This window comes from Ambystoma mexicanum, chromosome 4q, assembly GCF_040938575.1.
Source record: "Ambystoma mexicanum isolate Mex_15411 chromosome 4q, UKY_AmexF1_1, whole genome shotgun sequence".
NCBI lineage: Eukaryota > Metazoa > Chordata > Amphibia > Caudata > Ambystomatidae > Ambystoma > Ambystoma mexicanum.
Window position 1 is genome coordinate 543,358,146 of NC_090928.1, and position 14,586 is coordinate 543,372,731.

General features: G+C 44.0%; 1 protein-coding gene across 1 annotated transcript in view; it reads right to left on the minus strand.

Annotated features, from left to right (window-relative positions):
* Window positions 1-1,235: 1,235 nt before the first annotated feature.
* Window positions 1,236-14,586, minus strand: part of TXLNB (taxilin beta) — a 169,017-nt gene continuing 155,666 nt past the window's right edge. Inside the window, exon 10 of the mRNA XM_069608114.1 lies at window positions 1,236-6,528. Within this exon, the coding sequence (XP_069464215.1) occupies window positions 6,025-6,528 (504 nt within the window). The 3' untranslated portion in view covers window positions 1,236-6,024. The remainder of the gene's footprint in view (window positions 6,529-14,586) is intronic.

A 14,586-nucleotide genomic window follows, 5' to 3' on the forward strand; every position in this document is an offset into this window, starting at 1 on the left:
GCTTATACTAGAGAAAACAGCAAAGAGAAAAAAAACATCCTCGTGGCACTTAGCGGAAGACAGATTGGAAACAGTCTCCTCGTTTAGATATCTCGGTGTCACAATTAGTAGAAGCTTACAAGAAATAGAGATGCAAGAAACTCTCTGGACAAAAACTAAAAGCTTGACTATCCAGATGATGGTACTAGACAAAAGGTTTAGTCGTTTCTCGCTCAAAGGAACTCTGATTTTCTACAAATCTAAAGTGGTACCAGAGATCGTTTATGGAGCCGAAGCGATGCCCGCAATTCCACCTGAAATCTGGAAAAAACTTGAAGGCTTTGTTTGGAGGAAAATACTGCACCTCGCGACATCCACTCCGGTTGAATCAATCAGGAGCGAATTAAGCCTGGTGTCATTAAAAGGCACGGTAGACCTTAACGGCCTAATGGTGTTTCGGAAAATTCAAACTTCATATTAAAAAATGCATGAGATGATCCAGGAAGAACAAAAAAATGGATCAAACAAAATGCTAACTCTGTGGTTTTGCAAAAATCTCACTTTGATGGAGGAAATAGGAAGCTCTGAGGATGAATTATACAACAACCCAACAAAATCGGCAAAGAAATGCAAATAACTTGACTGGTGTAATACCCTGGAGGATGCAGCAAGAAACAAGTTAACCAGGCACCAACCAATCAACGCTCAAAAATTGAACAAACCTATAAACTACTTGCTGAGGTTCCCTAATAAAAGGATTCGATCCATTTTTTTGAGAGCAAGGCTAAACGTCTTAAAAACCAACGAAATCCTGGCCATCAGAGACAAGGCAAGGGAGAACACGTGTCATTTTTGAACTGAGACTAACATACCCGAATCTCTAAGGCATCTGATCCTTAAATGCACAGGCTTGGCATCTAATAGAAAGACTCACCTAAGCCATATGTTTTCAAAGTTTTGCGAACTGGATGAAAATTACTGGTGGACACACCTAATGAATGGGGCCAAGAGGAAACCAGTGATTGCAGTAGGTAATTTTTTGGAAAGCTTGAACTTGGAAAATGTATAAATTCATAAACAAAAGGGGAAGATAAAGAGACATTCATTCATTCATTCATTCATTCATTCAATCACTTCACCCTTGGAACCATCTATGGAAACATATTCATGGAAACGTACTTGTAAAAACTGTTGAAATTCAGTTAAATCAAGAATAAAAAATAAAATTCAAAAAAATAAAATAAGCAAAAAACATCTTTTTGAAAAGTCAACTGATATTTTATTAAATGTCTTTCTCAAAATCGTAAATCAGACCTTTTTTGTTGGCGTTCAGCTTTCATGGACAAAACAGTAGTGACAATCTTAAAAGAAAAACACTGTAAAAAATGACTTTACAGGGTTCAAGTGTTAAACACACCCACGTCACCACAAACCATTGATAACAATGAACACTCAATTTCACAGCAATTGGGTTTCTAAGAACAGCGACTAAACAATATGTAATGCATGTTGGGAATTAAATTGTGACAGCAATTATTTCTTCCTGTGCAATCAGTGGATGATGGAGTAATTGTCAAATCAAGCCTAGAGCAGTGAGAAGGATATGAACTGTAGCTTCAATGGGCCTCATTACATGTCTGGCGGTAACCGCGCCAACGCTTCTGTGAACGGTCTGCCTACTGTGGTTGCTGTGCCCGGCACGGTCAGACTTGTTGGGCACGGCGGCTCCGGTAGGCAGACCTGTAATATGCTGGTCCGGAAACAAGGTGCTGGTAAGCTTACCGGCACCCTTGTTTGCGAACCGGCAGGGTCAGAATGAGGCCCAATGTGTCAGTTTAGACAGATGGAGGTGGGGGGGAGCTGACTGGAGGATGGAGGGATGTGGTAGAGCAGAGTGCTTTAATGTAAAAAGAAAAACGGAATCAATGAATAGTACAAGTAAATCCAGCATGAATCCACCCTTACCGCCACCAAGTCCCTCCCCCACCCTCACACTTAATAATGATGATGGGTTCCCCAAGGAAACTATGTTCACTTACAGCATCAGTGGTAGCTTTATATCTGTACCCGCTTCTCTGGAAGAAGAAAACTATTGTGGTCCAAATGTCACACCGTATATGATTCCATGCCAGAGACCGCCGAGTAAACCTTTCCTCATGACTAGCGAACCCATCCTAACTGTATTAAAGAAATAGTGCCCGCTTTTTAAGTATTAGATAGGGGTCTTCATTTTTTAAATGTATTTTTTCATGTTAGCTGTGAGTACAATCTCAGAAAGGACAGGTGTATGTGGAGAATTCTGGAGACTATCACAAGCCGCGATAACGTTTTGAAAAGGTCAAAACTTTGAAAGCGTGTGAGAAGCCCAGAAGACTCGTAAGTGTACAGAGTATCAAGGCTAAAGGCAGATGGAAGTGTAATCTTGTTGGAAATATTTGCATGAGGTTTACAACACTTGAGACAGTATTTTAAAGAGTGTGAGCACAGGAAGGAAAACCGAGAAACACTTTTTAAAGACTTGGAAAAGAAGGTACTGGGCAGGGCTCAAGTCGAGGGTACACGACGGTGGTTTGAGTACCCACACTTTTTTGAGAGGGCACCTTGATATGCTAATTTCTGGTGACACCAAATTCAATTGGTATGTTAATGAGTCCCCCACTTTTTTTTAAGACTTGACCGCTAGTACTGGTCCATCTTACCGCATATGGGTTTCCGCATGCATACATTCCACAGCCTTTTTTTTAGACAGGATACATGCCGGGTAAAGGACGCACGTCATCAAAGTATTGCGCATACAAAGATCGGGTGCGAAGGTTGCCTAGCTGCCTTAGTGTGAGTCGCAACCATGCAGCCAGTTAGAATGTTTGCAAAAAGAGAAAGAGTGAGGGACGTCACAGGGCTATCATTCCTCTTTATAGTGCACTTCCAAAAGTAAAAATAAAAGTGGACAAAATGAGCTTACAATATAATTGAATCACCCCAATACAGGAAGGAATGGGCACATGTTCACTAGGAAATAAACACACTAAAACACAGCCACAGTAAGAATGCTTAGAACAAATGCCCAAGAAAAGCAATACAGTGAAAACAAACAGAAGGTTAAGATGCCCCTGTGAAATGGAACAGCATGGCGAGGGTCAGACAGTTGCTAATGTATCAGATTTCTTCAAATTGTGAAAAGGACCGGAAAATTATATGATTGCAGAAAAGATTTTGGGATTGGGGGAAACTAAATGTAAGCAATGGCCATACTGCTGACATAGTTAACACATGTTTTGTGATGGGAGGGAACCTTTACGATGTTCACAACATGGAGAAGGGAAATATAAAATGGCACTATTGCCAGTCGTATATATTAACTATTAACAACCTTCAGCTCACCATTTATGCACCTTGCCCACACATGAAAAACAAAATCTTTCAAAAGGAGGGAGTAAAGGACGTCACCTGTGGGGCTGTGTCCAGGTTCAAGCTTTGATGACTGGATATACTGTAAGGGGAGATACGTAAAGGTCCTTGTCTCTAGCTTTTTTCCCCCAGCTGTCTTGCTCATACAAAATATTGATTTACAGAACTTAAATCTAGGATCTAGTTTAGTTGTTTTGGAGATCTTTTAAATGTACTAGTTAATCTAGGGCACTAGAATGTCATGCAGAAATGAAGCAAAAGAACATAGTGGAAAAGGTAGTGTTATTTAGATTCAAGAAGAACGCAGTAGTTGATCTTTCATAAATACTAAATAGATAAATAAATGATCTTTAATACATCTTTCATAATACTGGAAAGATACTCCTGTGGATAATAAGGGACACAAAGCAACAAATAGCCACATCTACTCTGCCAAGGCTAGGCTTACCTACCAACAAAATGATATGTAGTCACAGAACATAGACATATGCCATGGGGTATTGATTTCATATTAGCTGTTTTATTAGATGTGCCTGCTATGGGAATACAAGGAATATTCCTAAGTGTGCGTAAGATAGGAAAAGATTGCAAGCAGCGACTTTCCGCATTTAATTTCTTCATCTTGACTTTTAATTGTGATGGAAGATAATTATTATCACTCATATCCAGAAAAATTAACAATTGGAATGATATCAAACCTAGTGGCGCGGTTGCAGGATCCCTCAGCATCACACATTGATCAATTTCCAAAACACTGGAGTTTCTAATTCTCTTGAAAGAAAGATCTTTGTGAATTAATCAGCTGCCAAGTGGGTTATGCTTCCGCTAGCGGGAGCCAAAATGCCTGAGAGGACCAGCAGCTCATCATGATTATATCAATGGTAACGATGTTTGTCATCCCCAATAACACAAGTATGAACCACTACTTGATCAGCAGAGATGAAAAAGCAAACTATGTGTTAATAATGCTGGATACAACCAGCTCACTTAAGTAACTCTCCTGAATGTTTCATGAGTTTAGATGTCTTGTGTTTGTTAACAAAGAAACGGAACCATCTGACTTACTCTGTGACAGACTTGCATCGTAATTCACGTCCCAAATGTGCAGCGTAGATCAAGAAATTCTGAAGAAAATCCCCAACAGAGTGACAATGACCCTTCCACTACCTTACCCAGAATGATGTATCAACTGAGCAAGCAGTAGCAATATTTAAACATAGTAAGACATCTGGCTCTTCTGAAACCTCACTACCGCTAAAATATTTCAAAGCTCTCATCCTATACAGTTGATTCTCAGGTGCCATGGCAGCCTTTATGAATTCTTACTCAGCTCCTGGTGTGGTACAAGTTAACTTAAAAAAATAAATGTTTGTCTTCTCTGGAAAAACTCTCAGATCATGGAATTATGTCCACATTTCAGTCTTCACTCCCAGCCTAATCACTTGGAGTAAATTGCAGCTCCAGGGCTTCCCCTTATCCAGGGTGTCTGCCTAGGGAGCCGCCCAGAACCAATTCCAATGGTGGTCCTCAAGGATCTAATGCTGACAAATTCAGTCTTGATTGTTAACCCATTTCCTGGATAACCGCAGTATAGAGCCATTGGCTGCTGTATAACTGTTCACTTATTTGACACATGTGAAATAATTAGTCTCACTGCTCAGAGCACCCTCACAATTTCATGATCAGATCACAAAATGACCATTTAAATCAAATAAATATACAAACACGCATTGGCGACAGCAGACAGAATGTATCAGCATTGGTGGGAATTATTTTCCAATTTATCATTCTGCCTCTTCATGAAATATCTTCTTTCATAAATGTCATTCCTTTAAAAAAAAATCCTTCTTTAGGATTGAAGATAAATTAAATGTGGATTCTTTGCTGCCCCTCTATTTAAATTGAACATGTCAGATTAGTGGGGTATGGGGAATGGGGGAGTTGTGCTTTTCAGAGATTGGGCCTCATTACGACCCCGGCATTAGCCGTGCTGGTAAAAATGGCACGGCTGCCACCGGAGTCGTGTTTCTTCCAGTGCCTGGCAATGGGGAATTACTGGGGCATTACAGCCCCGGCGGTCCTGGTAATTCCTCTAGCCAGGCACAGGAGAAAATGACTCCCCATTCCCATTGAGTCCAAGAGGACTCAATGGGAATGGGGCGACGGAAGCACCAGTACTGTGTGCAACAGTGCTGGTGCTTCCGCCAAAGTCTGCGAGCGGGTGTCGTTCCGCCCGCCAGGTCAGACAAGGCGGGAGGGATGGCACCTGCCCGCAGAATTCAGAGTGTGCTGTTCTGGTAACAAGGGTGCCGGTAGCTTACCAGCACCGTTGTTACCAGACCGGCACACTTTTTTATGAGGCCCATTGATACATATTAGCACATGGACAGTAGATCTGGTTGACAACTTTAGAACTTCAGTCCATTTTACATTGATGCCTTTGTAAATGTGAATACAGTTTTTCTCCTAAACAGTGATGTGGAAGGTTAACAGATCCATTGGTCACTATGAAAGTCAATGCATCTTCAATGTCTTTTCAAATGATTTTCGTAGCCATTTATCTTGGAAATTACTTGCAGGATAAAATGAAATTACTTTGATAAGGTTGTGAGTATAAGGATGCGTACAGCATGCCAATTAATCCACCCCTTCCATTCCCGCGTCTACTGCCGGCTGCAGGGGGGTTTTGATGGAGGCATTTTCTGGAGTAGCCCCTCCACACACTTCTGCCTCAGCTAGAGCAGCTGGTTTCTCAGTGGCATCTGTTAACACAGACACAAGTTCTTGCTCTTTTGGCGGTAGAGCGCTGGTTGTTTGATGGTCATGTGATAGTGCCGGACGGTCTTCCTTTTGTACAGGTGCTTCAGTTACATCCTTGGCAGTGTTTTCCTCAGTAGCACAGGGCAACACACCAGGTGCAGTGGTTACAGGCGCCACTATTCCATTTTCTACGCCCGAGTGCCCCTCAGCTTCTAGCTCAAAATCTTCCTCCTCTTCCTCGTCTTCTTGTCCTGGGTTTTCTTTGGCATCTTTGATTTTCTTGTACAGTTCGATTCTCTCTTCCTGCAGTGCTCTGCAGAGCCTCTCGAGCCTCTGAATCTTTGTCACAAAGCACTCGTATTCCTTCGCCCTCACTGATTTCTGCAACAGGAAAATTGAAAGGGTCAATTCGAATGTTAATTTATTTCAAATACGTTTACTAGGCACTCAACAGCGTTCTGATTGAAATACCCATGTCAACACCACCTCCCTAAAAAGGTTATCTTTTTTTTTTTAAATGTTCATTTACATTTTACCAAAACAAGAATACATCGATCACAAAGCAAATATAACATAGTATGAGCTAAGAGCAACAGTACAAACAATATTTGAATACATAAAGAGAGAGAGAAAAAAAAAAGGAGAACACCATTTATTATATATACTCCTCTTGCTAATACAGGTTTATATACATTCCTCTTGCTAATACAGATTTAAGAATACATCCCACACCTTAGCATGTACTCGAAATGTCCTCAACCGCCTGTACATCACCTTCTCAATATTTGCCAAGGAAATCATCTCATCCGTCCAACCTTGCATTTCATTTCCTATCTGCCTATTTTTAAGTCTCTTAAAAATGCTAAAACTAGCGAGAGAGAGGGGTGGGGGTGTTTGGGTGGGGAGAGACATCGTAGGTTGGAGCTGGTAGAAGAGATGCATAGCAATATTTTAGATTTAACTCTCAGACATTTAGTGATGCCAGTCTGCAGAAATTATAGCAGGGTTCCCATGATTTGAACACGTTTTGCAACCGGAAATGCTGCAATTTTCGCTAAAAGTGTTCCTTATTCATTTCAGCAATAAATAGGCTCATACTTCATCATATTCAGTTCTCAATGACAGCCAATGATACAAATACTCTATTGTGTCAACCATCTGGCAAACCAGCTTCCATTTAACAAAACCGAGTCCCGAGGAAGCACCCATTATACAAAATAAGTGTAATCTAAAACAGGAGTTACACAAATAGCACACGTTCTCACATAACTGTTTGGCCATTTGAGCGTGACACTAACCTTTCTGTCCCTATCATGCATAATAAATGATGACCGGTTTTAGAGCAGGCTGTGTACTCTCAACCTTACATGCATAGAGTCAGACACTTGCCAATAATCACGATCAATGCTGTGTGGGTCCCGTCACCTCTTCAGTTTATCACCAAAGGAGAATAAAACAGAATTTTCATTGATAACCCTTACCTTCCTAACATGACTGTCCCCCTTTAAGAATGTACCTCCTATCCAGTTTCTTGACAGAGATTTTATCTCATTATACATTTCTTTACATTAGCCAAACAAGCTCAATCAGCCAATGGTTGTGGGAACCTGTGAACCTTCCACTTGTGTGTCATTGAAGCTAACCACACTGGTATTACTAACTTGGTTACCGGTGCTTATAATTTAGCAACAATAAAACTGCACCATCTTGATCCCCACTGCTTTTGAATTTAGCCACACTAGAACTATACTGATTTGGCATCTCCTGCTTTTTAATTTAGCCACACTAGAATTGTACTGATTTAGTTAACACTGATTTTGTATTTACCCACACTAGAACCATACTAGTTTGGCATCCGCCCCTTTTGAATTCGCCACACTCAAATTGAACTGAGTTAGCCTTGCTGCTTTTGAATTTAGCCACACTAGAACTATACTGATTTGGCATCTCCTGCTTTTGAATTTAGCGACACTAGAATTGTACTGATTTAGTTAACACTGATTTTGTATTTACCCACACTAGAACCATACTAGTTTGGCATCTGCCCCTTTTGAATTCGCCACACTCAAATTGAACTGAGTTAGCCTTGCTGCTTTTGAATTTAGCCACACTAGAACTATTCTGATTTGGCATCTCCTGCTTTTGAATTTAGCCACACTAGAATTGTACTGATTTAGTTAACACTGATTTTGTATTTACCCACACTAGAACCATACTAGTTTGGCATCTGCCCCTTTTGAATTCGCCACACTCAAATTGAACTGAGTTAGCCTTGCTGCTTTTGAATTTAGCCACACTAGAACTATACTGATTTGGCATCTCCTGCTTTTGAATTTAGCCACACTAGAATTGTACTGATTTAGTTAACATTGATTTTGTATTTACCCACACTAGAACCATACTAGTTTGGCATCTGCCCCTTTTGAATTTGCCACACTCAAATTGAACTGAGTTAGCCTTGCTGCTTTTGAATTTAGCCACACTAGAACTATTCTGATTTGGCATCTCTTGCTTTTAAATTTAGCCACACTAGAATTGTACTGATTTAGTTAACACTGCTTTTGCATTTACCCACACTAGAACCATACTGATTTGGCATCCGCCCCTTTTGAATTTGCCACACTCAAATTGAACTGAGTTAGTCTTGCTGTTTTTGAATTTAGCCACACTAGAACTGTGCTGATTTGGCGCCTGCTGCTTTTGATTTTATCCACACTAGAATTGTACTGATTTAATTTTTTAGATTTACTTTGGGCACACCACTCTGCAAACCATACACCAGGACCAAAGCAAACACAGAACTATGCAGAACGAAGAACCGCCAATAAAACTACTCAACACCCATAGATCACCTGAAACCAACTAACCAGCCGCCTTCTCTTCTCCACACCCTCAAACCTCTCACGTACTACACACGCCCAAATGGCTAGTGAAACAACTGGACTTGGGGGATCCAATGAATTCATGGGTAGGGCCAAGCCTGGGGGTCAGGCCTGGCTCTAGCAGCTAACCACAGGCCGAGCACGGAAAAAATGGCTGAACGAATTCCACATTTTTACCATTCCGAAACATGGCATACAGCCCGTGGCAGATGCTGTTGCGGGTGCAATGGGCAAAGTGTACGTGGTCTGCGGTTCGTGGTGGGGGCGCAGAGCAGCAGCAGCTGGAGGAAGACGACCCCCAGTCGGAGGAAACTTCTTTAAGGTCAGTATACAGGGTGTTCTTGTTACAACAACTTCTGTTATTAAGCGCTCCTTTTCTGCATGTAAAACCCGTGCCAGGCACGTTCTGTGGCAGCAACTCACCCTTGCTGTTTATTCCACTCCTGCCTCTTTGCTGCGATGTGCTGGTCATCTGGTTCAGTGTCAGAGCCATGCGGACAGGACAGGCCATGGTTACATGCACAGGTATCATTTGACAAGGCTCCCATGGGCAGAGCACCTGAGATGGCATTGGCAGGGCTCTGATGGAAAGGCAAGGCACACGAGCTGTTATGCGTTACGTGGGCAGGACAATTGACCGTCGTTATTGGGCTTGAATGGGCAAAACCCCTCAGCTGCTCCTTTTAAAGCACCGATGGGCAAGGCTGGTGAGATTTCGGTGGGGAAGGGCACATGTGGTGCAAACAGCAGCACTTTAGCCTGCAGAGCACAAGTGCTGCTCATGGAACCGTACATCGTGTGCTCAGGGTGTGTAACATGAGATGCCCATGGAAAGATTAGTTGGGCAAGTTAAAGGAGATTCCCGTGCCATGGCAGTCTTAGAAGTAAGAATGCACGAGATGCCCTTTGAATTGTTCCCCTAGGCAAGGCACATGACGTGCCAAGGCAGGAGCGGATCAACCCGTCACGTGAGATGTAGTCCTGCTCTTGATGGGCACGGGTCTTTCCGTGGCAGGGCTCAGATGAGTTAGGCACGTTACAGTTAAATGGCAGGGCTCTGCTGGCCCGGGAGCATGAGATATTCAGGGCAGGGCCCCAATGGGTAGTGCACATGATATGCCCATGGCAGTGAAATGTGAGGGTGATGATGTTGCTGAGCCAGTGTGTCTTGATGTGTACGCTGCTCATCATGGTGCAGAAGAATGCACAGGTGGTGAGGAGGTGGCATGGCTGGCTACCAAGAGCACCAATAAAAATAGCCGATGATGTGTAAGAGGCTGTGGGATGGATGTGCTCTGGGTCAGCTCTGTGGCAAGTGATGGCAGAGACTCTGTTGTGACCCAGAGTGCAATGACTCAACAAGTGTGTGGCGCTGAAAGGGTGATTCAGCGCCAAGTAGTGGCGTACCCTACAGCGAGCAATAAGTAAATAGTTTCATTCCCTCACACACTAGTCCCTACTCACTCTTACTGGTTCCCCCTCTTTTACCCCCTTCCCCTCACTCTTGCTCCGTCATACACACGCATCTCCATGCCCCGGTTGTCTCGCTCACTCGCTGTGGGAATAAGGAGTTCACGCTTTCTAGGGATTATTTCGAGTTAAATGACGCATGAAGGCAGCAGAGTCTGATCAGATGGGCAGCATGTCCAGCTCACGAAGGGTGCCCAGAGGCGGTGCAACCACAGCACAGGGGCTGCATGGACCCTTGAGGCGTCTTGACTATGTGCGTGGCATGGCAAGGCTATGAGGCTTCCTTGGAGTGGAATTGGACCCGCTTGCTGTTAGGTGAAACAATGGCGTCACGGCAGCCTCTAAGGGTCTCAAGTTGAGCATTAAAGACTGACAGAGGAAAGTTCTGATATGAGTATGGAGAATGTGGATGACTTTGCCTGAAGGCAAGGTCCACCTTGACAATTCAAATCTTCATTGCTTCCACCTTCCAATCTGCTGAGCAGGTAAAACGCAAGTATTCTAGCCAGGGGCACTTGGCTGGAATGAGCGTGTACAGTGCCATAGGAAAACCGCAATCTTGCATTTTACATTCCTAAGGATATGTCTACAGGAGAGCAGTGAGCTGATGCTCTGAAGGGGGATATGGGTGGCAAATTGTAGCCTTAAAGAATCACATTCCCTCCAGAATTGGGACCTGTTGTACAGCAGCTCTCACAGTGGAACATTATTGCCATTGGTAGACACACTGGCGATGCTGATCGCCGACACTGCACCTATTTACCACTGTTAACATAATGCACCCACTGATGGCCATGTACGCCTCAACTGTACTGCATGGTTACTTAGACCACGTTAGGGTTTTGTTTACTCTCGTAGGTCACATATATATGTATGTGTGTGTGTTTTGCAGGCTTATGGGGTGAGGATGGGATGCATGGGAAAAGGGTCATGGGGGAACCCCCATTTGAAAACGACTTATAATATTCAACCAAACCGTGGTCGAAGTAACTGTGGTCAAAGTAAACACATAGACCCCCCTAACCACCTGCTCCCAGAACAGTACATGCAAGGCTGGCCGGGTCACCACTGAACAGTGCAACTCCGCTTGACATGCATCCCTGAACAGTATATCCAGTCTGGCTCTGATGCTAGTCATGCACCCGCAAACAGCTGGTGGGGGGGGGGGTGCTGTCAATGGGTATACCCATCATGCTCCTGGACAGTATGTGCTCACAAACGCACCCGCCACACTTTCTCACTCGCTCCCTTTCATTGTCTGATCAGTGCTCTGAATACTGCCCCAAGACCCCTCACCCCTGTGATGTCTTGTGAAATGTCCAACTTCCAGCAGGTACCCCCCGGAGAACCCTCAATTGCAGTGCAAGAACTCTGTACCTGGAATATCATTCCATTAGACGCGTGTTTTATTCCCAACTATAGTATTTTCCCCAAAACTCTTGAAATCCACATTTTAGCCACTATTTTAAATAGGTGGGGCACGTTCTGCAGCCCAGCCACAGAGATACAGACAATCTAACGCCACGACAGAGTCACCGAGCACCTACCTCCCGACCACAGAGCATCCTCCAGCACAGCCACAGTGAAACTGACCATTACCAACAAGCCGCAGACTCACAGAGCACCTACTCCCAGTTCTGCAGTGACTTGAACGTTTGGGAAGCCCCTTTTCCTGTCCTGCTGCCTGACTTTCCCCAGCCAATCAATGAATGGTTGGGGAGGGACCGTCAGTCAGGTGGCCGAGACCGGAAGTCAGGCAGACACGCTCCTGTAACTTACAGAAGCACATCATTTTTCGTTTTCTTTTCTTTTTTTTAAATGGATTGGGCAAGCACATGATGGAGCTAATGGCTGGCCCCTGCTTTGGGCAGGCACTGGCCTGCGTGGGAGGTCGGACCAGTGCCATAGGTGGGGTTCGGGCCAGCCTGAGCCATGCCAGGTTGGCCCAGCTCTAGAAACATCTCACCATATAATTTGCAAACCGCACACCCCTCTCTACTAATACTACAAACCCAATACCTTTAAACAACAAACAACTCAGACACTGGACACCTCCCTTACGGACACAACAATCCCAATGCACATAACAAAGCACACCCAGAAAGCTTGCACGCACAGAACCAATTCCTCCTGATTCTGCATACATCAACAGATGAGAGCAAATTCTGTCCCATCACTCTCTCCCTCACTAATCAACCCTAAGCACTTTTCTTACAGAGCCACGTGAGCGCCTGGAGGCCATGCCAATGGCAATGGTGCACGGTATAAATCCAGATAACATAACATAAGATCTCATCTTTGCGGAGTGAAGCATTGACCCTTGGATTCAAGTTGCAGTGGATCTCTGCTGAGTCAACTATTACTCACATCTGCTGTGTCTCAAGCTTTGTTTTCAGCAAAGTAATGTTCTCTAGTCATTGTGATGTTGTACCTGCTGCTGCTGCTGCTGCCATCAATTTCTTTTGTCACTCTGGATTACTCAGTGTTGCCCGAACTACCCATCTCTCCAGGTTTGGTGACTCCAGGTGGGCCATAGATCCGTGGCTGTATTTTGATGGACATCACGCTTTGCAGGTATATACACAATATTGCTTATCTCCACTCCTCCTTCATCATGAGGATCTCCATGACACTCATGTTTGCAGCCTTGGCCCTGCACCCTAAGAAATCAGCCTTGGATTCTGTGACAGGAAGTGACACGCTGTGGACATACTTTTGCATGGCCTTTGAGAATCTCATGCCTTTTTCTAGTGCACCCGATGGTTACACCAAGTCCAGATACTTATTTGTTTTGTTTAGTGTTCAGGAAGCTGCGGTGTCAGTTTTGCTTTCCGCGGACACCATATGTACTTTCTTGCCATCTGATTATTTGTTGTAATCTGTCTAAGGCAGTGGTCCGCAGGATTTACCTCGCCAAATGTTTTGGTCTATAACTCCTGTGAGTAATAGCTAGCATAGTTAATGGTGAGGAATCATGGGAGTTGTAGTCGACAAATCTGGAGAGCCACAGGTTGCAGATGCCTGGTCTAAGGAGCCCAAACATCTCTCCCATTCGTTTGACCCTTTTATGCCCTGCTCTGCATCCTATTCATTTCTTTTGCGTGTAGTTTTCGGCGGAATGCAAAGACCTCTTTTGGAATCTCACTATTGTATTATTCCCCCACAACATGTTCTAACTCTTCCCAATGTATGTATGTATGTATGTATGCATGTATATGTTTTCTATGGCCGAACCCTGCCCCGGAAAGCAATAGAGCGCTGTTTAAAGAAGGGGTGTATTGAACAGAGCAGGGGGCAGGTTGAGATAGTTGCAGACATAGGGCATTTATTCATAATACCATGAGCAAGCGGCTGACAACATTCTCTTTGAGGAGTCTATTTCTTTCCTGAATTTCCGGTAATCCAGCCTTGTGAGGTCCAAGCTTCTTTGTTAAACTGCTCTTGGGAGATTGTGAGGTTTATAACCCGGTAGGCGGTGGAGGGGGGTTTTCATTGGCTTGTATGCAATGTAGGCTTTCCTGAAGATAAAGTTGGCCTGTAGAGGCAGCCAGTGTAGCACCTTGAGGTTGGGCATGACACAGTCCATTCCTTGTGTGCCTTTGATTAGATGGTTGTCCATACTGAATGGCCTCCAGAGCAGCAAGGGTGGAGGTTGGAACATCTGCAAGGCAGGATTTCCACAGTCCTGGTTGGAGAGAATGAGGGCTTGGACCTCAGTTCTGAACTCTGAAGTTCCTCATGAATCCACAGCCCAAGATGTTTGCTGTGCAATTCTCTTACTGGGTAGAGGGTGAAGTGTTTCATTTCCTAGATAACCTTAATTCACTAGTATCTGGTGGATCACTACAGACCTTGTGCCAGCAGCCCCAAGTGTTTCACTAACATCCACAGTTCCAGAGGCACCACTCACTCACTCACTCGCTCACTCACTCACTCACCACTAGGGGCTGAATGAGGTTTGCCTTGCCTCTTCTTCTGGTTCCCTCTCCATTTGTCCTTCTCCCTTTGCATCTGCCACCGGCTTCATTCTGAGGCCGTTGGACAGTGCCAGGGAAGCCATCAGAACAGTGACGTCCAGCTATGTTAT